Genomic DNA, 24,450 nt, shown 5'->3' on the forward strand with positions numbered 1-24,450 from the left:
TCGAATGGAATCCATTCTGGAAGTCCGTTCAACTTCCAAAACATTTGAAAACCAAAGCTCGGCTTCTGATTGGTTACAGGAAGCTCATGCAGCCAATCGGAAGCCAAGGAAGCCCCGCCGGATATTTGGCTTCCAAAAATAGTTCACAAACTGGAACACTCACTTCTGGGTTTGCGGCGTTCGGGAGCCAAAACGTTTGAGAACTAAGCTGTTCGAAAACCAAGGTACGACTGTATATACACACATGAACTGAATCCTGCTAACCCCAGGGTCATGTTTCTAGAGTATTAGCTGGTTGAGTAACCTGGCATCCCATGCTCAAATGAAGGAATGAGTTTTCACCAGAAGGTGGGGAGTTTTCTCTCAGAAAGGCAGAGATTCTTTCTTGTTCAGTTAGCCATTTCCCCATTCAGCAGAACAGGTTCATAAATTTTGGGGTTTTGTGGATGCCACAAGCTCCTGCAGACACGGGCACTGAGATACACACAAAGCTGCTCACTCTGTTGAGGTGAAGGGAAAAGTCCTCTGTACAAAAACACAGGCCATAAGTCAGAAAGCCACTGGGTGGGCTCTTGATATCGACCACAGCAACCCTTCCTGATAGGACAGGTGTGGTGTGGAAGATGCAGCAGGATATGACCTTCTTGCGTTGCTCAGAAGATGGAGATCATGGAGGAGAACATCTATGGTGCAACTTCTATTCATAACAGGGCTGCGCCCTCTACCGTGGTTCTCAGCCTGTGGGTCCCCAGATGTTGTTGGACTACAACTCCCATCATTCCTAGCCAGCATGACCAGTGGTCAGGGATGATGGGAGCTGTAGTCCAACAACATCTTGGGACCCACAGGTTGAGAACCACTGCTCTAGAAACTAGGGCAGGGGGATATCTTTCTATTTTGAGGGCCACATTTTCTCGAATTAACCTATCAGGAGCAGGCATGGTTGTGATGAGTGGCACCAGAACCCAAAGTGGCCTGGGCCGCCTTGTTTTCTCTCTCTACCACCACTTTGTCCTCTTTCCCCCACTCTCAAAATCCCTTCTCTTCCTTCCTTCTGGGGGAGCGGGGGCAGGCTGCTTTTGCCAGAGACTTGCACTGATCACTTGCAGTTTCCATCAGCCTCGGACAACATGGCCGATGCTCAGGGACGGTGGGGAAATTGTAGTCTCGAGGCCCACATGTTCGCAACCCCTGACCCACCTAGTCTGTGTTTGTCTATTCTGAATGGCAGAGGGTCTCAAAGGTCTCAGGCAGAGTCCTAGCCCCTGTTAGGATATTCTGTTCCACCTTAAGTTCAGGCATGACTGTTGTGTGTCACATGCCTGTTTACACTCCAGCACAGCTTGCTGAGAACTTCCATTTTGAGTATAGCTATTGCTTATGCTGCTTGCTTGGACATGAAGGGGAGAAGACATGTTTTTCCTTTTGTCCTGATGTATGCTGAATAAACTGCTTGTAAATATGCTCATTACAGCCTCTCCCTGTGTAGCGTTTACTCTGCTGATTAGAGCATGCTCCAGCTTCTAAAGCTGGGGTCGCTGACACTGAACCAAGGACTGGAGATCGCCCCGTACATCAGCCGGTGGGCTGGTGCCAGCTGTGGGCTTGCAAATTGCCCCCGTTTCCTTGGCTGCATCCCAACAGCCCCGCTGTCTGTGATCTCAGTCGAAGTTGCCAAGGATCAAATCTTCCTCAAGCAGGGTGTACACTGCACAACATTCACTGGCAAGCTTATTTACTTTCCAGCTCCAAAGTCCTGAAGCAACATTCCCCTGTAAAACCTGCTGGCAATATACAGAAGGATGCTTGGAGATACTGGGCATACACATATTCTGTCCTCTGGAAATGCTTGACTCTATGAATTTAGCTCTTCTTGTTGTTTAGTCGTTTAGTCGTGTCTGACTCTTCGTGACCCCATGGACCAGAGCACGCCAGGCACTCCTGTCTTCCACTGCCTCCCGCAGTTTGGTCAAACTCATGTTCATAGCTTCAAGAACACTGTCCAACCATCTCGTCCTCTGTCACCCCCTTCTCCTTGTGCCCTCCATCTTTCCCAACATCAGGTTCTTTTCCAGGGAGTCTTCTCTTCTCATGAGGTGGCCAAAGTATTGGAGCCTCAGCTTCAGGATCTGTCCTTCCAGTGAGCACTCAGGGCTGATTTCCTTCAGAATGGATAGGTTTGTTCTTCTTGCAGTCCATGGGACTCTCAAGAGTCTCCTCCAGCACCATAATTCAAAAGCATCAATTCTTCGGCGATCAGCCTTCTTTATGGTCCAGCTCTCACTTCCATACATCACTACTGGGAAAACCATGGCTTTAACTATACAAATTTAGCTCTAAGGTAAAGGTACCCCTGCCCATACGGGCCAGTCGTGTCCGACTCTAGGGTTGTGCGCCCAGCTCACTTAAGAAGCCGGGGGCCAGCGCTGTCTGGAGACACTTCCGGGTCACGTGGCCAGCGTGATGAAGCTGCTCTGGCGAGCCAGCACCAGCGCAGCACAGGGAAACGCCATTTACCTTCCCGCTATAAAGCGGTACCTATTTATCTACTTGCACTTGGGGGTGCTTTCGAACTGCTAGGTGGGCAGGAGCTGGGACCGAAAGACAGGAGCTCACCCCGCCATGGGGATTCGAACTGCCGACCATGCAATCGGCAAGTCCTAGGCACTGAGGTTTTACCCACAGCGCCACCCGCATCCCAGCTGCTAGCTTCAGTACTACAAAAATCTTCATTTACTTCTCCAGATGTTTTTGGTGCTCTTTTCTAACCCTTATAAGATCAGTGGGCAAACTCAAGCATGCAGAATTATGTAGGAAGGGAATTATAGTAGGGATTTATTGTTATGTCACGGAACTGAAACCATTAGGGTTGTATTTGGTAATACCTGTAGGATTTTCCTGAAAACTCCTCTCTGTCAGGCTGTCTGAAATTACCAGCAAAACACAACCACATTTGTTTGTGCCAGGATTGGGAAAACATCAGGCTCCACAATATAACTGCATGCCCTCTTCATAGGAAAGCTTCTAGACCTCACAATCCCAAAATTAAATGTGTAATATGGAAAGATATTAAATAACTGGAATCAAGGATATAGGTAAAAAACAAAAAAGGAACAAAGCAGTTACGTTTTTTAACAGTTGTGACCTCAAAATCCATCTGTCAACTTTCCCCCCAGGGCTAACTCATAGATCAGTTCATTCATTAACCCTATAAAAGCACCAAAGTGAAGGAAATGACAAACATACCGGTTCCAATGAACTTTGCCTTCCAGAGCTTGCATCTCACCAAGAACAGCAAGAAGGAGAGAAGATTTGCCACAGCCAACCTGACCCACAATCATTGTCATTTGGCCTGCAAAGCAACAACGGACTAACATTAGACCCTTTGATCCACCAATAACTGAATGGTCTTGGTTGCTTTGATCATAACACGCATGAATGGTGAACGCTTGCATATATGAATTAGATGTTGATACTATTGATTGGCTGCTGTTTAATAGCTACAGTGGTACCTCTGGTTGTGAAGGGGATCCGTTCCAGAGCCCCTTCACAACCTGAAAAGAACACAACCCGCGTCTGCACATGCACGTGATGCCATTTTGGGCATCTGCACCAGCACGAGCAGCGAAACCCAGAAGTAACCCGTTCCGTTACTTCCGGGTTGCCGCGGGACACAACCTGAAAATGTGCAACCTGAAGCAAACGTAACTTGAGGTATGAAGAAGAAGAAGAAGAAGAGTTTGGATTTGATATCCCGCCTTTCACTCCCTTTAAGGAGTCTCAAAGTGGCTAACATTCTCCTTTCCCTTCCTCCTCCACAACAAACACTCTGTGAGGTGAGTGGGGCTGAGAGACTTCAAAGAAGTGTGACTGGCCCAAGGTCACCCAGCAGCTGCATGTGGAGGAGCAGAGACGCGAACCCAGTTCCCCAGATTAGGAGTCTACCGCTCTTAACCACTACACCACACTGGTGTATGACTGTATTACCTTTTTAAGAATCTGCTGATTCTTTTCTTATTTGTCAGTTATAGAAGAAAGGAAAAGAGAGGAGGAGGAGGAAGAGGAGGAGAAATCACTGAGTCAAATAGAGACATGATTCTGCAGAATTTTGTCTCATTCATTTCAGTGTAACAGATTCCTGTTTCAGGAAGCTTTTAATGTTAGAGCCCACCCCCTTTTCTAAATGTATTTTTGCTGGCAACCCAGTCAGATGGGAGGGGTATAAGAAATAATAATAATAAATATTAGTATTTGTATTATAAGTAGCCTACCTAGAAGTAAGCCCCATGGAGTTCAGGAAGACTCCCAATTTAGTATGATTGCTGCTTTATAGTTCAATAAAAATGTATGTCTCTTCTGAAGTAAGTCACATGGAGTGTGACTTAATCCAAAGTAAGCGTGCATAGGATTGCAGGTGTTATCATATCTCCCATTAGCACTGGTGGTTTAAACACGCTTGACTTATTATTAACATACATTTGTGTTCATCTATAATCTCTATAATCTCTATAATCTCTATCTGTGTGTTTACATGTTTGTATGCATACTGAAGCTGAGGCTCCAATACTTTGGCCACCTCATAAGAAGAGAAGACTCCCTGGAAAAGACCCTGATGTTGGGAAAGATTGAGGGCACAAGGAGAAGGGGACGACAGAGGACAAGATGGTTAGACAGCGTTCTCGAAGCTACAAACATAAGTCTGACCAAACTGCGGGAGGCAGTGGAAGATAGGAGTGCCTGGCGTGCTCTGGTCCATGGAGTCACGAAGAGTCGGACACGACTAAACGACTAAACAACAAATGCATACTCAATAAACTAGGAGTGAGGAACCCGTTGCTGAACTACAGTTCCCATCATCTCTGTCCTTTGCCTGGGGCTGATAGGAGTTGGGATCCAACAACCTCTGGAGGGCCACAGCTTCCACACCCATCCTCTAAACCATCCTGGGGCTATGAGAGAAGGTATGATAAATGAAATGATGTTGAAAATGTGAGGCTATTAATTAATCATACCTGTGGGTATTCTGATATCAATATTGGATAATGTGGCTAAGCCACTTCCCCAAGAGAAGTACCCGTTGGTTACCTGCAATAAATACCACATATTAGAACCACAAGAACATGCAACCATTATACTGAGTATGTGCATGTAGGAATCTATATAAAATAATCAACTCTTACAAACCGTATTTTAATATTTTGTTGGAAGCTGCCCAGAGTGGCTTGGGAAGCCCAGCCAGATGGGTGGGGTATAAATAAATTATTATTATTATTATTATTATTATTATTATTATTATTAAGGTAAAGGGACCCCTGACCATTAGGTCCAGTCGTGGCCGACTCTGGGGTTGCGGCGCTCATCTGTATTGGCCAAGGGAGCCGGCGTACAACTTCCAGGTCATGTGGCCAGCATGACTAAGCCGCTTCTGGCGAACCAGAGCAGCACACGGAAATGCCGTTTACCTTCCCACCAGATCGGTACCTATTTATCTACTTGCGCTTTGACATGCTTTCGAACTGCTAGGTTGGCAGGACCAGGGACCGAGCAGCGGGAGCTCACCCCGTTGCAGGGATTCGAACCGCTGACCTTCTGATGGTTTAACCCACAGAGCCACCCGTGTCCATTATTATTATTATTATTATTATTATTATTATTATTATTATTAACTAAACTGATATTCGTGGCTTTGTTTCCCCATAATACTACCCCATGGTTTGTTAAACCATGATTAGCATGGTGTGTGAAGACGGCCCAGCAGCTTAACTGTGGTTTATTTCTTACCAACAAGCCACAGTTTCTTTATTGATGCCCAATCCTTAGTTTCTATCAATTATGTCTTGGTGTTATGTGTGAACTCAGCACCCTGCCTTAACCATGGTTTGACTTTCAAACCCCAGACACTCGCCTTGCTAAAAAGGCATGAGGCAAGTTGGGAGCACTTGTTTGACTGAACTTTGGTGAAACAAACCATGGTTTGCTTGATCATCTGTGGCAGAACGTGTGGTTTGTTAACCAAACCATGGCTTGGCATTATGTGAAAACCAGGCTGGCCAAAGATTTTTAAAAACCAGGAAAATGCCACAAGAGTAAGAATTACAAAGGAAGGAGGGTTTGGGGGGGGGATCTGTGTATTTCACATTAAACACTGGTTTCGAACTTTTTCAGCCTAACATATCATAAAGCACATAATAACAAGGGTACAAAAACAACAAACCCAGTAACAGCTGGTAAAATACGTTTTATGCCATGCATGTCACCGGGGCATCAAAGGACACAATAAGAACCCTGAGATGAAAAGTTGTTCTTTAAGAGAAAATGCAATCCCACCAAGAACATCACTTTCCTGGTTAGATGACCCACACAACAACACAACATCTGCCTTATCTGGCTTGAGCTTACACGCAATTCATTAATTGATTGATTGATTGATTGATTGATTGAACACCTGGCAGCGGATGCACTTTAAAAATAATTTGTTGGATGCCCTACTGAAAACGCAAGTCACCTTGATAGCGCAGTCATCAATGTCTAAATGACGGGTTGGAATCCTTAGAGGAGGCTCATAGCTATCCAGCTGCTGCCTCAGCGGCTGCTTTCGATTTATGGCTTTGGAGGGCTAGGCAGGTCGACAGCAGGGAAGAAAGAAGGAGAGACGTTTTGCAGAAGGTTAACACCGTAAGATAATGCATGAAAGGTATAGAAGCTATGCATGGCAGTAAAAGAGGCATTTCCTCCTGCGTACAAAAAGAACAACCCTTCTAAGACAACGCCGGCTGCAACAAATCTCCCCAAAACAAGGAAAGGGGCTTCTAAAAAACACTTTCAAGCTATTTTGTATCGCTGTATACATGGAGATTTAAATCAGCTAATCCCTCTGCTTGTTCATGTGTTAAAATGCCTTTCTGTGAAATCAAGAATGTCCTTAACTATATGCAATAATCAAGAGGTTATTCAAAGTGTTATCTCAAGTTTTCAAAGATGCATTCCATTGATGCAAAAACATTCAGAGTGTGAGGCAGGGCCAGTGAGATGTGTAGCTTGGGCTTCATTGCCCCTGCTTTAAATGTATACCATTTCACTGTGATCAAAATGTACTTTTTATAGCATTTCATTGTGTTGTGCGGGCACCTCCGCAAGGCAGTTTGTTGCAGGTTCTGTGCCGTTGGTGTGCGCAAATATTTTTTTACAATGTCCACACCACGGCATCCTCTTCAAAATGCCATCCTGTTCCCACTCCTCCCCCGTTTAATTTGAATTTGCAGTTTCTTTGGAAACTCTGACAAGTGAAGAATAGCCACAGAAGTGGTCCCAATTAAGAGGATGTGAAAATATGGGATAGGGTTTCAATGAGGATGAAGTTGCGTGGATGCTGCAAAAAAAAAAAGGTGAATGCATGCATAAACAGCATCAGATACAAAATATCCTGCCATGTGCAAGACTCCCGGGGTGAGCTGTAGGAATGGGAGATGGGGGATTCAATTCAGTTCAAATTTTAAAGCGAATCTGCCTAATTCACACTTTCTGCAACAATATGTGACCGAAACACAGCCATCTGCCAAAACTTGCACATCTCTGAATTTTGCAATGCAGTTTTCCAGCAATGTGTACAAAAATGCATTAAAATGCATATACTGGTGAAAATGACATACAAAAATGCCTTATACTGTGGGCAATTTATCTGCAAAAATGTGTATCGTGGGCAAAATTGCATACAAAGATGTGCACATTCAGGGGAAAATATTGCACTGGATGCTAATGAATTTTCATGAGGATTTTTTTTTTTTTTACTATTGCAGACTGATGTGGAAAATGAGAAACTGTAATTAACAGATTCCCTTATCCCCAGTCACTAGTGTGCTTAGTTCAATTTTATAAAGAGAGAGGCGCTCACAAGTCCCGTGTGCTTCTTGCAAGACCCGCATGTTAAGGCAGTATCTCCATTTCTCCAGCTGTCATCTCCAATTTCATCACTTATGAGAAATTCATTCAGTTTTTGCACACTGGGACAAGACATGGAAAAAGACAAATTGTTACAAGTCATAACAACACACTGAGAAACTACTGAATAACGATTACAACATCTTCATGGCATATGGTGTAATCCACTTGTTCCAACCGCATGTTTCTTGGCACTGTGACAGATGCTCTCTGGACAAACAGTTTGTCACAGGGCCAGAAGCGCTCGCAGACTGCGCCATTTCCAACTGAGAGTGGCGGTGCTGCAAAGATCCCACGATTATTTTCTCTCCAATGGGAAAAGAACATGTCTACACTTTAAAAGGAGGGATGTTCTGGCCCAGTCGTCATCACCCTAACCTTCTAAGTTGGGAATTTTGGTTCATATGGGGAAGAGCTCAAATGCAACCCTTCGTCACCTGAATTTGCACTCGGGTCCTGCCTGTGAGCTTCCCATAATAGGTCTCTGATTGGCCAGAATGCTGGGCTTGATGGCCATTCTTCTTATCTTAGTTTAAGCTGGTACAACCAAAGAAGAATTTTACCTAGCAGTGGACAAACGTTCTTCAGCTCGATTTAGAAATGGGTCACCCATTACGAACACGTTTGAAGAAGTCGGGGACCAGGGGGAAGACTTACTGAGATGATTCTTCAACATCAACTTCGTTGGACTGGTCATGTTGTGCGGATGCCTAATTATCGTCTTCCAAAGCAACTACTCTATTCTGAACTTAAAAATGGAAAGCGTAGTGCTGGTAGTCAACAAAAGAGGTTTAAAGACTCTCTCAAGGCAAATCTTTTAAAATGTAGCATAAACACCAACAACTGGGAAACACTGGCCTGCGAGAGCTCCAGTTGGAGAACAGCCTTTACCAAAGATGTCATTACAGACTCACTATTAAAAATGTGTTTATGGAAGACAATCTTACTCAGCTACGAGTGATCGCCAAAGAAGATTACATTGGTTTAAAATTACCTTTCTATTTTATCCAAATTTCAGGCACTAATCTAGCTCAAACACACCTTTCCAAACACCCATAAAATGATATTTTTAAGGCTCTCATGAGAAAGCCTGGAACTCCCTCATTTCCTGTTCTGAACTGGAGAACTTTGGGGGTGATAAAGCACACCTTATATTTGACAAGCTGCCAAGATGTGTGTTTTTGAGCCAGGCATTGCAAAACATGGCGACATCATTGGATTTACCGTATTTTTTGCACCATAACACTCACTTTTTTCCTCCTAAAAAGTAAGGGGAAATGTCTGTGCGTGTTATGGATGGAATGCCTACGGGTGGCATGCCTTCGGATTTTCCTCCTCTAAAAACTACGTGCGTGTTATGGTCGGGTGCATGTTATAGAGCGAAAAATACGGTACTTTGCTCTACCCTGCTTATCTAGGGGACTTCCAGACCGTTACTGTTTTGTTGGTGGGATTCAATTGCATACCAGCAAATCCAGTAAAATTAAGTGTAAAATTAAGTGTATATGGCATTGTTGCATAACAAACCCACTTCCAAAAGAATCTGGATTTTCTGCGGAAAGGAAAGTGATAAGAAGATGCACAGGAAAGTGTGGGGTAGAAATTGATCAGTGCAAAGTTGCACAACCTGCCTTCAAAATAAATCAGAATGAATGTTCAATAAGCAGCCAACACTGTATAGCCTACCCCTTGCAAACCTGGCGCAAAGAAATCAGGATGAATGTTCAATAAGCACGTTGATGGAAATCACCCTGGTCTTTCAAATGACCACACTCCTAAGGGAGTTTACATTATCATAAGCGGAGATTCCCTCTTTAGTAGACTGCAATGGTGCATTTAAAATTCGAATGGCATTCATTCACAGAAACCCATAAAAGGTTGTCTACCAGTGCAACATGCCTATTTCCTAAATGAAGGGGATTGGCAGACCCAAGTAACCACTTAGTTATCCTGGGAATGGAGCACTTAATTCTATATGCTAATTGGATGGGTGATAATGAGGATAGAGTGGCCCAGTCTATATTCACTGGGGTATTGCCTTGGCTGTAAGAGAAAAAATAAGAGGAGGAGGAGGAGGAGGAGGAGAAAGCTTCTTAAAGGTTGAGATTTGTCTTGGCAAAAAATGGGATCTTTGCAGAGCTCAAGTGTGCAAAGCAAGACAGACATTCTCTACTGGTGTTACAGCTGAGCTAAATATAGCACAGAGAGAGAGAGAGAACATTTAAACAAATAGAAGGCGGGTTTGGAGACTAGAAGGAAAGATGGAAGATACCATGTTTAGGGTTAGAAAGCAATTTTCTTTCAGACTTCTCGTTGGACTGACCCCTCTGCTCCCCTCCACCTCAGCTTCCTATGCAGTCGATTTCCGTTCAGTTTAGGAAAAACAAAGATAATTCAGAATCCTCACAAAGAAAAGGTCAGATCTGTAACTTACCGTATTTTTCGCTCTGTAAGACTCACCTTTTCCCTCCTAAAAAGTAAGGGGAAATGTGTGTGCGTCTTATGGAGCGAATGCAGGCTGCGCAGCTATCCCAGAAGCCAGAACAGCAAGAGGGATCGCTGCTTTCACTGCGCAGCGATCCCTCTTGCTGTTCTGGCTTCTGAGATTCAGAATTATTTTTTTCTTGTTTTCCTCCTCCAAAAACTAGGTGCGTCTTGTGGTCTGGTGCGTCTTATAGAGCGAAAAATACGGTACATAAATTCTGTACATGTATTTTTCCTTTATTTTGCTTGCACTAACCACCGCCTCATTGGCTGGGGCAAAGAATTACGTAGGACAAAAGTGGTTAAAATCGTTAACCAAAGAAGGAGAGGGCGGTAGGTTAGGAGCAAAGCAGGTGGTTTGCTCAATTAGCCACACCCTTTAATTTCAGTGGGTCTAACATTGGATACAACATTAACCTAAGTTCACTAATTTTAATGGCTCTGCTCTGAGTAAAAGTTAGTTGTCTACAACCCACGACTGCCTCAGACTTAATCTTCAATTAGTGACCAGATTGGGAAAGACCTGTCGGAGGCAATGGAGGGCTAGCTGTAGATTAGCAAGACTAGGGTTGCCATATTCCCCAAAAGTGAAAATCCGGACAAAGTTCTTGAGCTTTTTTGCGAAACATCTCTCCACCGAAATTAAGTTTTTGGGATTTTTAAAAATCCGCCTGGACGCAAATTTCAGAGCCTGATTCCTGGACATATGGCAACCGTAAGGAAGACACAATGTCAGACTAGACTGTCCAACAATCTTACATAATAAATTATTATTTGCTTATTACATTCGCTTACCACCTTTTCCTTCATGGAGCTCATGGTGGCATACATGGTTTTTTCTCTCCCCATTTTCTCCTGACAATGAAGTGACCCGGACCCTGAGATCATCATCTGAGGTCCTTCTTCATGTACATCCTCCATGAGAGATCCAGAGTGTGGAAACAGGAGAAGGGGCCTTTGTGGAATGCTCTCCCCAAGAAGGCTCGCCTGGTGCCATCATTACTTATCTTTAGACTATACTTATCTATAACCAGGCCTGTTGGAAGTGGGGTGGTGGTGATGTTTTTAAAGTATTTCTTGTTTTCCTCTTGGCTTTCATGTATCTATGTGGGGAGGTTGTCTGTCTGCCTGTTTGGTTCAGGTACGTAGCTGTGCTGGTCTGACACAGTCAGGATAGATAGATAGATAGATAGATAGATAGATAGATAGATAGATAGATAGATATAGATGATAGATAGATAGATAGATAGATAGATAGATAGATAGATAGATAGAGATAGATAGATAGATAGATAGATAGATAGATAGATAGATAATTGTCCAGTAGCACCTTAGAGACTGTAATAGGTATGAGTTACTCGTGCGTAAGCTGGTGCCTTTCTCGGTTAATTTTGCCTTGTTAAACCTTTCTAACTGCACAGCCCCTTCTCATCGTGGCTTCCTCAGTCACTGGCAGAATCCGTCAGTGGGTGTTTCTTGAACCTCTTCCAACATAAAAGTTGTTTGACACCCAGTCTCCTCCTCCTCTCACTGCGCAGGAGTCTTCTGCGCAGGTAAGGCGTGGGTAGCGGAGGACCTGGGCTCTCCTCACTGATGTCCAGTGAAGAGTCCTGGAGCCCTCTCTCCAATTCCCCCGTCTGCCCCCCTTTATCCCTGGTGTTGCGCTGATTGGCTTCCCCCTCTACTGAGCTGTTTCTCCCCCTGCTGCTGGGTCCTTCGCCAGCATCATCTGGGAGCCTCCCCTTCACCTCTCCCTCCGATGTCAGTTCCCTGACAGAGACCAACTAAGTTTGTTCTTGGTATAAGCTTTTGTGTGCATGCTCACTTTGGTATCTGAAGAAGTGTGCATGCACACAAAAGCTTATACCAAGAACAAACTTAGTTGGTCTCTAAGGTATATATTTTGCCTGTTTGGTTGTAAGTCACTTTGGGTTGCTCTGGGCAAGATAAAGCAAGTAACAAATTCAATTAATAATAATAACAACAACAACAACCCTGTGAGATATGTTAGGCTGAGAGGCAGTGACTGGCCCAAGCTTTGTGGCTGAGTGGGGATTTGAAACATGGACTCCCAGGTCCTAGTCCAACACTCTAGCTGTTTCTCCACACGGGCTCTCAGTATGTTCCTATGCATTAAAGCACATACAGTGGTACCTCTGGTTATGTACTTAATTCGTTCCGGAGGTCCGTACTTAACCTGAAACTGTTCTTAACCTGAAGCACCACTTTAGCTAACAGGGCCTCCTTCTGCTGCCACGCCGCCGGAGCACGATTTCTGTTCTCATCCTGAAACAAAGTTCTTAACCAGAGGTAATATTTCTGGGTTAGTGGAGTCTGTAACCTGAAGCGTCTGTAACCTGAAGCGTATGTAACCTGAGGTAGCACTGTACCTGATGATGGCCTTGACAGCAAATCGAACAACTGTGGAAAGCAGGAACAGCGGTGTGACCAGGATGTGGAAGAGCGACAACGACGCAAAGGCCTGGGCTGTAGTTGGTGGTTCCTCTTTAATATACGTGTATGTCACAAAGGTCTGTCATGTTAGGAAAAAGAGGGTGTTGGTTAGAGGGTGTTGGGTGACAGTAAGAGCTGTTCGACAGTGGAATTTGCTGCCAAGGAGTGTGGTGGAGTCTCCTACTTTGGAGGTCTTTAAGCAGAGGCTTGACAACCATATGTCAGGAGTGCTCTGATGGTGTTTCCTGCTTGGCAGGGGGTTGGACTCGATGGCCCTTGTGGTCTCTTCCAACTCTATGATTCTATGATTCTATGATTCTATGATTCTATGATTCTATGATTCTATGATTCTATGATTCTATGATTCTATGATTCTATGATTCTATGGTTATGTTGCTTCGTGCAGAACAAGCGAGGCAAAGAATGTGTGAGATGGGAGGAGGGGGTTGGAATGCTATGCTCTTTGCATTTTAACGACAAACTATCTAATTTGGATAGATGGTTTTGGAACCAATTTTGGAACCATTTTGGAACCAATACGCAAAGTGAAACCAAATTCTATTCCTCAGGTATTCGCACTTCTCTGAGTTTCGCACCCCATTTATGCAACCAAAAGTGTATAAAAATGAGGGTCCTCTGAATCCAGTTTGTAAATCTGGATCGGACCCGATCCTGTCTTGACTGATCTGGATCCCTTCCAATCCATCCCGGATGGATTGTGAGACTCTTTGATTAAGTTTATTTATTTACAGTGGTGCCTCGCAAGACGAAAAGAATCCGTTCTGTGATTCTCTTCGTCTAGCGGTTTTTTCGTCTTGCGAAGCAAGCCCATTGACGGATTAGCGGATTAGCGCTATTAGCGCTATTAGCGGCTTTTAGCGGCTTATCTGCTGATCGGATCAGCTGATAAGCGGCTTAGCGGCTTAGAAAGGGGGGGAGGGGGAAAAAAACGCAGGAACTCGCAAGACATTGTCGTCTTGCAAAGCAAGCCCATAGGAAATTAGTTTTGCGAAGCACCTCCAAAACGGAAAACTCTTTCGTCTAGCGAGTTTTCTGTCTTGCGAGGCATTCGTCTTGCAGGGCACCACTGTATTTCATGAAATTTATAGACTGTAGAGAAAAGCAACAACTCAGAAGAGGGTTTATGGAAAAGATAAAATAATATTGTCACTTTAAAAACCGCTACAATTATTTAAGACCTACAGGAAGTCAAAACCACAGTAGAGTAGACTGAAACAAACTAAAACTCGTGCAGGTTTTCTAAACATCTGGGTAGGCTTGCCAAATAAAAATATCTTCAGCAGGCTCTGAAAAGAATGACGTGAAGGCAGCTGCCTGATATCAACAGGCAAGGAGTTCTCAGGGCTATTAAGTGAGATGCAAGTACCCCATGGTTTCCAACTTGGGGCACACGCCCCACAGTGGGGCAATTTGATTTTTAATGGGGGCAATTCGAGAATGAGTTATTTACAGTTAATGGCCTTTTAGGCTTCCTCCACATGAATAGTTCACTTTTTGAATAATAAAAATTATATGTCACGGGTGGAGGTGGATCAGGATTTTAGAGATGCTTAGGTGGGGCATGGCCCAAAAAAAGGTTGGGTACCACTGTGTAAGTATCCTAAACAGGTAAACAGGTGTCCTGTTGCCACTGCTGCTGCTGCTCCTGGACAACTGATACAAATACAGTGGTACCTTGGTTCTCAAACGCCTTGGTTCTCAAACGCCGAAAACCCAGAAGCAAGTGTTCTGATTTTTGAATCTTTTTTGGAAACTGAACGTCCAATGCGGCTGTCAGCTATTATTTCCGGGGCACCTGCACCACTCAGAAGCTGTGTCTTGGTTTTCAAACATTTCAGAAGTCAAACAGACTTCCAGAACGGATTAAGTTTGGCGCTTTTGTTTTTGCAATTTATTTTGTGTTTTTGTTTTTGAGGCTTTTTCAGTTAATTTGTTTTTGTGACTGTGTGGAACCCAGTTCAGCTACTGATTGATTGATTGATTGATTGATTGTGTGGCTGCAGAAATGGATAAAAGCTCTCCATCCAAACAATGACTATCATCAGTGCAGGTATGAAAAGTATTGAATTTTAATTTTTATCATCTACAATACTGTCATTTATTTTATAGTACAGTACATTGATTATTGCTTTCATTTTATGAATCAATGGTCTAGTTAGATAGTAAAATTCATGTTAAATTGCTGTTTTAGGGGTTGTTTTTAAAAGTCTGGAATGGATTAATCCATTTTGCATTACTTTCTATGGGAAAGCGCGCCTTGGTTTTGGAACGCTTTGGTTTTGGAACGGATTAAGTTTGAGAACCACTGTAGAAATACAGGTAGGAGGTATGCTTGGCAACACGTATCCCAGCCCTCACATGGCTTGAGAATATTTTTTGGAGGTTTTCCATTTTCTTCCAAGCAATTTCAGAAAAATCCTGAACTAATCTCAGGACAGTATTGTGTGGTAAGTGATTTGTCATCTCTAGTTAGAATCTTTCTCCGTAAATTGTTGTTGTTGATGATGATGTTTTACATCTGGGAACGTTCAAGGGGACATCTGCCCTGCTGTCTGAAATAATACAGTCTACTCTACCACCTCAAAAATCTAGCACTTCATTCTTCTGTATGTCTACAGCTAATTTAAAAGTTTGCTTAATAAACCACCCAACATTCACCCCCCCCCCAAAAAATTTAATTCTTACCGCAAGAACAGCTGCAATTGGTATAGCTGCATTCATAAAAACTGTGGAAACAAGCACAACCATGAATTATACACAGCAACATTTGTCAATGTCTGAACTATACTATAGATGTTTGCCTTAAGATTATTTCCTGCCTGGACAACTCCTTAATTGGAGGTTGGGGGGGGGAGCTTTTCCTGTCAAATGAAAACATACTTGGAAATATTACGGTTTGTGTATTTTACTGAGCTGGGGAACATATTCCCGAAAGAATTGACGGGTTGTATTGCACAGTTAAAAATGTTGGCTTGGTGGGGAAAAGGGAATTATTTAAATTGCTGAAGTTATGCTAACCTAAATCAAAGGCCATTAAAAAAAATAAACAAACTCTGCTATATCAGCTGCCCATAGATGCTGCGTGTGATTGTTAATGTAAACTAATGGATGTCAACAAGCTTAATAAGGAAGGTTAGAAGATTATTTGGAGAGAACTTGTCGTGCTTGTCCCAGGGTATGAGAAAGGCAACAGGAGGTCAGGAAATCATTTCCCCCTCGGCCAAGTTTCATAAACTTGGAAGCTTCACAAGGCTTTTTTTCCCATCTTGGAAGATAAAGAAAACGTAGAGATGCTGGAAGCTCATCTTGTGGGAAACGGGACCTGCTCTGCTGCGTGTGATCTCTCTTCCGTCTCTCTGCTAAGGTTGGGAATGGAGAGGTGACTGAATCCTGGGAATGGGCAGAGGGAGAAAGACAATTGCCCCTGCAGGCCCCGGGGGATAGCCTTCCCAGTCTTGTAAAATCAGGATCAGAAGCCACATGCAGGAAGTACAATAATTCAATTATCTGCCTTGGAGCTCCCTAATCAGCTAAAATAATAATAATGTTTAACTGGCGGACCTAAAACTAGGAATGACCACCAATTATGATGAATGTCAGTCAAAGGGCGCTACTGAAATCATGGCCTGCCTGATGGCTTCCCACAAACATCTGGGTGGTCACTGTGGAAAGCAGGATACTGGGCGAGAAGGGTCTTTTTTGATCTCATCCAGCTGGGCTCTTGTTACTTTGCAACATTTCACAGATGACAACAGAGACTCTGGAGGCCTGCAACCTTCAGAGCAGTTTGGTGCAGGTCTGTGTTGAAGGTGCCCATGGATGTGGGCAGTTTTTGTGGCAGGTGCTGCCTCTAGTGGCTCTATAAGACCATGAGAAGAGCCCGCTTTTTGAAGCCGGAGATCTGTCTATTCCAGCATCCTGTTATCACAGTGGCCAACCAGGTGCCTCTGGGTGGCTTGCAAGAAGGTTCGGGGTGTTTACAGCACTCTTCCCACCTGTGATTTTCAGCTACTGGTATTCAGAGACATGTGGCTTCCAACACTGGAGGTAAAATATAGCCCTTGTGGCTAGTAACCACTCTTTAAAAGCCAGGTCCATCTGGTACGCTGGCTGAGACCCTACCTGCCTGCCCACTGTCTCGCCAGAGTGGTGCGTCCTCTGGTTATCTCCCACTTGGACTACTGCAATGTGCTCTACGTGGGGCTACCTTTGAAGGTGACCCAGAAACCACAACTACTCCAGAATGCGGCAGTTAGACTGGTGACTGGGAGCAACCTCTGAGACTATATAACACTGTCTTGAAAGACCTACATCGGCTCCCAGTATGTTTGCGAGCACAATTCAAAGTGCTGGTGCTGACCTTTAAAGTCCTAAATGGCCTCGGCCCAGTATACGTGAAGGAAGCCTCTACCATTCTGCCCAGACACTGCCATCCAGCTCTGAGGGCCTTCTGGCACTTCCCTCACGGCAAGAAGTGAGGTTACAGGAAACAAGGCAGAGGGCCTTCTTGGTAGTGGCACCCACCCTATGAAACACCGTCCCACCAGTTGTCAAGGAAATAAACAATTATACAACCTTTTGAAGACACCTGAAGACAGCCCTGTATAGGGAAGTTTTTAAAGTTTAATGTTTTGTTATGTTTTTGTACATGCCAGGAGCAGCCCAGAGTAGCTGGGGCAACCCAGTTAGATGAGCAGGGTACAAATAATAGAACGTTGTTGTTGTTGTTGATAGCCATCACTACTGCTTGTGGGAACAAGTGACTTTTGTATTTTATAGTACCGTATTTTTCGTCCTATAGGGTGCACCGGCCCATAGGACGCACCTCGTTTTTTGGGGGGGAAATGAATAAAAAAAAATTATTCCCCCCCCCCCGCCCTGGCTGCCACCCCAAGCCTTGCGCTCACCTGCCCGAAGCACGGGGCACCCTCCGGAGGGCTCCCCGTGCTTCGGGTGACAGGCTGCTGCCCAAAGCCTCGTGCACCTGGCGGGACCTCCTGCTGGGCGTGCAAGGCTTGCGGACACTCGCGGGGGCTGCAGGCTGCTGCCCGCAAGCCTTGTGAGCCCGCGGGAACTCCCACCGGGCTTGCAAGGCTTGCGGATAGCTTCCTGAAGCCTGGAGAGCGAGAGGGGTCGGTGCGCACCGATGCCTCTCGCTCTCCAGGCTTCAGCGAAAGCCTGCATTCGCCCCAGAGGACGCACACACATTTCCCCTTCATTTTTGGAGGGGGAAAAGTGCGTCCTATGGGGCGAAAAATACGGTATATGTGGCATGTGTGTGCTTTTAAAAAAGCATTTATTTTATTTTGTGCGCTGCTGTTTTTGCGTTGGTCTTTGGACAAAAAGGGAGGAGGGTCAAACAATGAGATGGTGGCCTTCCAGCCAGCCTGCCACACTCAAGGATATATACTTACTGGAGAGAGATGTGTACAGAGCAAAGGTTTTGAGGCTCGTAAGCTCCTTCACCCTTGTTTCTTCTACGCTTCTGCAGAATATGTGCTCCCAGGCGTACAGCTTTAAAAGCTTGATCCCTTTCAGTATTTCATTGGTTTTCTTCAGCCTCTCTGTGGAGTAATCCTTTCCATCGATGGAAAATGGAGGGAGAAAAGGGGGAAAGAGCATTAAACCACCCATATAAAGAAATGCAAATAAATAATAAATAATATTTTAGCAAACTATGGATCTTGCCAAACTGCAAAGTGAGGCCGCAGGGTAGAGAGGGGAGAGACTGAGAGCCCGTAATGTGTTGCTGATCCTCAAAACCATGGTTTGAAGATCAGCTGAAACATCAGGGGCTGCCACATTTTCAAATCAGTTCAATAGTTTTTGATGCAAGAATTATGGTACAGTCAAACCTTGGTTGTCAAACGTAATCCATTCCGGAAGCCTGTTCAGCTTCCGAAAATGTTCGCCAACTGAGGCACGGCTTCTGATTGGTTGCAGGAGCTTCCTGCACTCAAGCGGAAGCCGCGTCAGACGTTCAGCTTCCGAAAAAACATTCGAAAACCAGAGCATTTCCTTCTGGGTTTTCGGCATTCGGGAGCCGAAACGTTCCAAATGGAGGCGTTCGGGAGCCAAGGTTTGACTGTAGTCAGTTATATCACTGTTCCTTTGGTTGATCTGAAACCACTAAGTGCCCATCTAAACAAAGATGGTGATGTTGATGATAATAATAATGTCTGGGGTTTGAAAGTCAAACCATGGTTAAGGCAGGGTGCTGAGTTCAGACTTAACACCAAGACATAATTGACAGAAACTAAGGTTTGTGCATCAATAAAGAAACTGTGGCTTGTTGGTAATAAATAAACCACAGTTAAGCTCCTGGGCCATCTTCACACACCATGCTAATCATGGTTTAAGAAACCATGGGGTCCTACTCGATGGTAGGACAAGCTCCTGACAGTATTATGGAGCAACAAAGCCATGAGTGTCAGTTTAGTTGTTAATAATAATAATAATAATAATAATAATAATAATAATAATAATGCTATTATTTATACTCCGCCCATCTGGCTGGGTTTCCCCAGCCACTCTGTTAAGCAACATACAGCCATAGAGTTGGAAGGTCCCCATGGTCATCGAGCCTAACCTCCTGCAATGTAGGAAGCTTTTGCCCAACCTGGGGCTCGAACTCTTGACCTTGAGGTTAAGAGTCTCATGCTCTGCTGACTGAGCTACATCCAACAGAGTACAGTAGCCAGGCACAAAACTCCAGTGTGTTACCACTCCAGTCGCGTGCTTTAAATAGCTGCCAAGTCTCATGTGTGGAAAAACAACTTACAAGCGTGCTCTTCTGAGCCTCGGCCAACTTTGTCGCTATGAAATATTGTATTGGAGCCAGCAATACAATGACAGCAGCGCCGACCAAGGCACTCTGGCCAAGTAAGTTGTAGAGCAGGATCACCCCCATGATAATCTACAAAAAAGGGGGGGTGAAGGGAGAGAAGACTTTGAAAACATTGCCAGTTCTGTAGTTCATTGCACAAACCTGTATGAGATGACCTAAAGGTGAAGCTGCCAAATTCAAAATATGCTGCATAATGCTTAACTGTAAAGGGTGTGTAACAAAGGCTACTAAGTCATACTAAGTCAGACACGGGTGGTGCTGTGGTCTAAACCACTGAGCCTCTTGGGCTTGCCGATCATAAGGTCGGCGGTTCAAATCCCCGCGATGGGGTGAGTTCCTGTTGCTCTGTCCCAGCTCCTGCCAACCTAGCAGTTTGAAAGCATGCCAGTGCAAGTAGATAAATAGGTACTGCTGTGGCAGGAAGGTAAACAACGTTTCCATGAGTTCTGCTTTCCGTTACGGTGTTCCGTTGTGCCAGAAGTGGTTTAGTCCTGCTAGCCACATGACCTGGAAAGCTGTCTGTGGACAAACACCAGCTCCCTCGGTCTGAAAGCAAGATGAGCACCACAATCCCATAGTCACCTTTGACTGGACTTAACCGTCCAGGGGTCCTTTACCTTACCTTACTAATGTATGTTCACTCCATACATTTAAAGCACTATGATATTGCTTTAAACAGTCATGGCTTCCCCCAGAGGATTCTGGGAGCTGAAGTTTGTTTAAGGGTGCTGAGAGCTATTAGGTCCGCCCAGAGCTACGATTCCCCAAATTCCCTGTAAATATGGATTTATTGTTAGGCCACTCTGGCAATTGCAGTTGTACAAGGTGAATAGGGGCCTCAAAACAACCCTCAGCACCCTTCACATAAGACAGCTCCCAGAATTCTTTGGGGGAAGCCATGACAGTTTTAAGTGGTATCATAGTGTTTTGAATGTATGGGGTAAACGTGGCTGTAGTATTAATTGCTCTGCCTTGTGGTGGCTATCCGAGATCTCTGGCAGAGGAGGTTTCCCCCCACCCTGCTACCTGAAATTAGGGTAGGGGGAGGGATTCAGGGCAGAGGGCAAACCTGTGGCCCTCCAGCTGTTTTGGGGTTCCTACTCCATCTGCCCCACCCAGCATGGCCAAAGGATAACTGCAATGCCCTTTGTGTGGGGCTCCCTTTGCACTTGATCTGGAAACTGCAGCTAGTGCAGAATGCTGCAGCACGGTTGCTGACAGAAGCGATGCCCTCTCAGCATGTAACATCTCTGCTCAGAGATCTACACTGGTTACCAATTTGTCACTGGGATAACTGCAAAGTTTTCTCGCACCCGCTAGCATGCTTAACAGCTGCATAGTAAAACTGCAGGAAGTCCTCAACAGCTTGGGACTAGTTTACTTGCAAGATTGCCTTATACCATTTGCAGTAAATCATTCATTTAGTGTGGCGGCAGCTACACATTGGAACTCCCTGCCAATTGACACCAGGCAGATGCCTTTGCAGCACCTGCTTAAGACATTTTTGCCTAGGCAGCCTATCCAGACACATAGGTGCTGATGTCTCTTTAATCTCTTTTCAGTTTTCTGTTGGTTTTAATCATTTTTTAAAAAATGTTTTCAATTACCATATTTCTTGCTCTATAAGACTCACTTTTCCCCCTCCTAAAAAGTAAGGGGAAATGTGTGTGCGTCTTATGGAGTGAATGCAGGCTGCGCAGCTATCCCAGAAGCCAGAACAGCAAGAGGGATCGCTGCTTTCACTGCGCAGCGATCCCTCTTGCTGTTCTGGCTTCTGGGATTCAGAATATTTTTTTTCTTGTTTTCCTCCTCCAAAAGCTAGGTGTGTCTTGTGGTCTGGTGCGTCTTATAGAACGAAAAATATGGTACTTGGTTTCAACTAAATAAAAAAATTGTCCAGTAGCACCTTAGAGACCAACTATGTTTGTTCTTGGTATAAGCTTTTGTGTGCATGCATACTTCTTCAGATTTTTTTGGTTTAAACTATTCTTATTTATCATTTTAATGATCCAGATTCAACCTTCCCTGTCCGCCAGTACAAGGGCTAGCCTAAGGGGCAATAATGGGATGCGGGTAGCGCTGTGGGTTAAACCACAGAGCCTAGGACTTTCCGATCAGAAGGCTGGCTGTTCAAATCCCTGCAACGGGGTGAGCTCCCGTTGCTCGGTCCCTGCTCCTGCCAACCTAGCAGTTTGAAAGCACGTCAAAGTGCAAGTAGATAAATAGGTGCCGCTCCGGCGGGAAGGTAAACGCCGTTTCCGTGCACTGCTCTGGTTCGCCAGAAGCGGCTTAGTCATGCTGGCCACCTGACCCGGAAGCTGTACGCCGGCTCCCTCGGCCAATAAAGCGAGATGAGCACCGCAACCCCAGAGTCGGCCATGACTGGACCTAAATGGTCAGGGGTCCCTTTACCTTTAAGGGGCAGTAATAACAGTTGTGCAATATGAAACCAAGTGCAACGGTTGCGTTAGAAGAAGTGGGATGTGCAACCTGTTGTGAGGACCATGCTAGCTCCTGGCACATTCTCTTGTGCAAACCATTCCACTAGCACAGGTAGTACACTGCTAAAGGACTTTAACATAGCACTGCATTTAATTCCTCCCAGTATTTCTTGTAAGCAGCCCAGATGTTTTGTTACAATCAAGCAGTATACGAATTTTGCCAAATCCAGCAAAATAAAGAGTCGTGCATGATGAGAGTTGTAGACAAGCAACATCTGGAGGGGCATGGGAATCTCATCCTCTGCTTTAACTGGTGATGCCAAGAATTGAACCCAGAAGCATCTCCATCCATCCATGTGCTCTAACCCTGAGCTTTGATCCCTCCCTTAAGGCTCCGTCATTCTTTAAGATTCAGTAAAGTTGTGTGGGTGTGGTTTTTTGCAATGAATGAAATGAAATCTGTTGCGTCTTCCAAAAATCAGTCCCTTACTTCGATGCTCTACCTGAACGGGCATAGCCCATAGGTTGGGACACAGGAAAAGGAACCACATCAGTTGATTAGTTTCAATGGCGACCAAGTTATTGATCTGTCCCAGAGTCATCTCTCCCATGGACAGGTTGGATGTGGAAAGTCTCAGCATCTTATTATAGATCATTGCCTGTGGAAAGAAGCGGGGCAAAATGTTGGTGGGTGGTATACATTCCTTTTCTTTAAATTGTTATTATTTGTTTGCATATTTAATGAAGGAAAAAAGGAGGAGAAAAACATTTAAGACCATAAAGTGAAAAAAAATAGTATATAAATGATACTGAGATGTCAGGGACCGTACTGAGGAGGAATGGTGGGAGCCACACCTTCCCCCTGATCCTGATCCTGAATCTTCCCAGGAGCAGGAGGACAGTATAGATTTAGAACAGTGGTTTGCAGAGGGGCATAGTTCTGAAGGCAGAAGCTGGGAAATACTGGATGGGGAACAGCTAGCAGAAGAAACACCGGAAGAGAGAGAGTTAACAGATTGACAGTCTCTGGATAGCATCCACCCCCCTTCTCCAAAGTCTTGAAAAGCTCAGAAAGTGTCAGAACAGAAAGCACAGAGGGTACAAGCTCAGATTACAAGACGTAGGAGTGACATGGATTAATAGGGACGGAGGGGGTGTAGGCCTTAATTGGGAGCACCGCCATTTCTAGGAGACGGGTTCTTTGTTCTCTCACTGTGATTAGTAAAGATTCTAACTGGTAAGGCATTCCTTTCATTTGATCTCTTTTCTACTGCCACAGGGTGAGGAAGCTGATTCCCCAAAGCCTGACATGAGACTAACAACAACAACAACAAAAATACCACCATCAATTCACAATCTAAATACAATAACTATCAGTATTGTGTTTAGTTAAATGTGTAAGTAGAAAGAAGCCCTCCAAATGTCCAGAGAAATATCCACACAAAACTGAAATATGTTCAAATGTAGCAAAGGCTGCCTGCAATAGATCGTGGGTATTGCTGTATAAGTCTCTTAGCAACCATAAGGGCTCATAAAATCCGCTTTTGACGTCCTGCCATTAATCCCCATTCTACAGGAATAAAAGTACATGATCCCTAGGGATGTGCTCCACAAGGAGCTGGCTCAAGGCCCTAGGCCCATTGGCAGACGAACTCTACGCTACAAAGATGTCTGCAAACAAGACATGAAGGTTAGCAACATCAACCTCGCTGTTTGGGTATCTCTTGCAGATGACCACAGCGCCTGGAGGCAGTCAGATGGTGTATCCAAATCAGTGACCAGAGGAGGAATCGGAGGCAGATTTGGGGAGTGCTGCTGGTTTGGTCATACTAAGCATGGAACCTTGGGGGTGCTGAAGGGAGCGCCGTAACTCTGCTTTAGGATGGAGCATGAGAGACAGGGGGCGCCGAATTTCGGCATCATTTGCTGGTGGGGAGAAACCTTCCCTCAGCATCAATCTGTAGGGGGCAAATGTCACAAGACAGTCTGGGAGGGGGTTCATTACAGATTTATGAATTGTGGGTGTTTTTCTGTACCCCTCTCTCTTTCTTTTCAATCCTGAAAAAAAAAGACTTGCCACTGCTTCAGGCCGAGGTTCCTCTCCTCAGAACAGCCTTGCAACATTTCTGGGCCAGACTGGGCATGGGAACGATGTTTCATTTTGATGCAGTGGCATTCCTACGGCCCAGGAATGTGACAGGGCTCCTCTGAAGAGGAAGTGTGCCAAAGCTTATAAAAAGAAAAAGAAAAAAATACAACTACTCG

The 24,450-nt window shown here is 44.8% G+C and overlaps 1 protein-coding gene across 16 annotated transcripts in view; it reads right to left on the reverse strand.

Annotated features, from left to right (window-relative positions):
• Positions 1-24,450, reverse strand: part of ABCC9 (ATP binding cassette subfamily C member 9) — a 93,541-nt gene that overhangs the window by 50,461 nt on the left and 18,630 nt on the right. For 10 of the 16 annotated variants that reach the window (XM_083460935.1, XM_083460923.1, XM_083460922.1 and 7 more), the window contains 9 exons: positions 22,689-22,844; positions 19,679-19,813; positions 18,312-18,474; positions 15,583-15,623; positions 12,813-12,955; positions 7,892-8,000; positions 6,506-6,616; positions 5,013-5,085; positions 3,247-3,352 (listed from right to left, as the gene is read on the reverse strand). In XM_083460935.1, the coding sequence (XP_083317061.1) occupies positions 3,247-3,352; positions 5,013-5,085; positions 6,506-6,616; positions 7,892-8,000; positions 12,813-12,955; positions 15,583-15,623; positions 18,312-18,474; positions 19,679-19,813; positions 22,689-22,844 (1,037 nt within the window). Of the gene's footprint in view, positions 1-2,885; positions 2,925-3,246; positions 3,353-5,012; positions 5,086-6,505; positions 6,617-7,891; positions 8,001-12,812; positions 12,956-15,582; positions 15,624-18,311; positions 18,475-19,678; positions 19,814-22,688; positions 22,845-24,450 lie in introns of all 16 variants that reach the window. The other 6 variants (XM_083460932.1, XM_083460931.1, XM_083460928.1 and 3 more) reach the window with 1 other exon arrangement.

The sequence above is a fragment of the Podarcis liolepis genome (assembly GCF_965112155.1).
Source record: "Podarcis liolepis genome assembly, chromosome: 10".
Taxonomy (NCBI): Eukaryota; Metazoa; Chordata; class Lepidosauria; order Squamata; family Lacertidae; genus Podarcis; species Podarcis liolepis.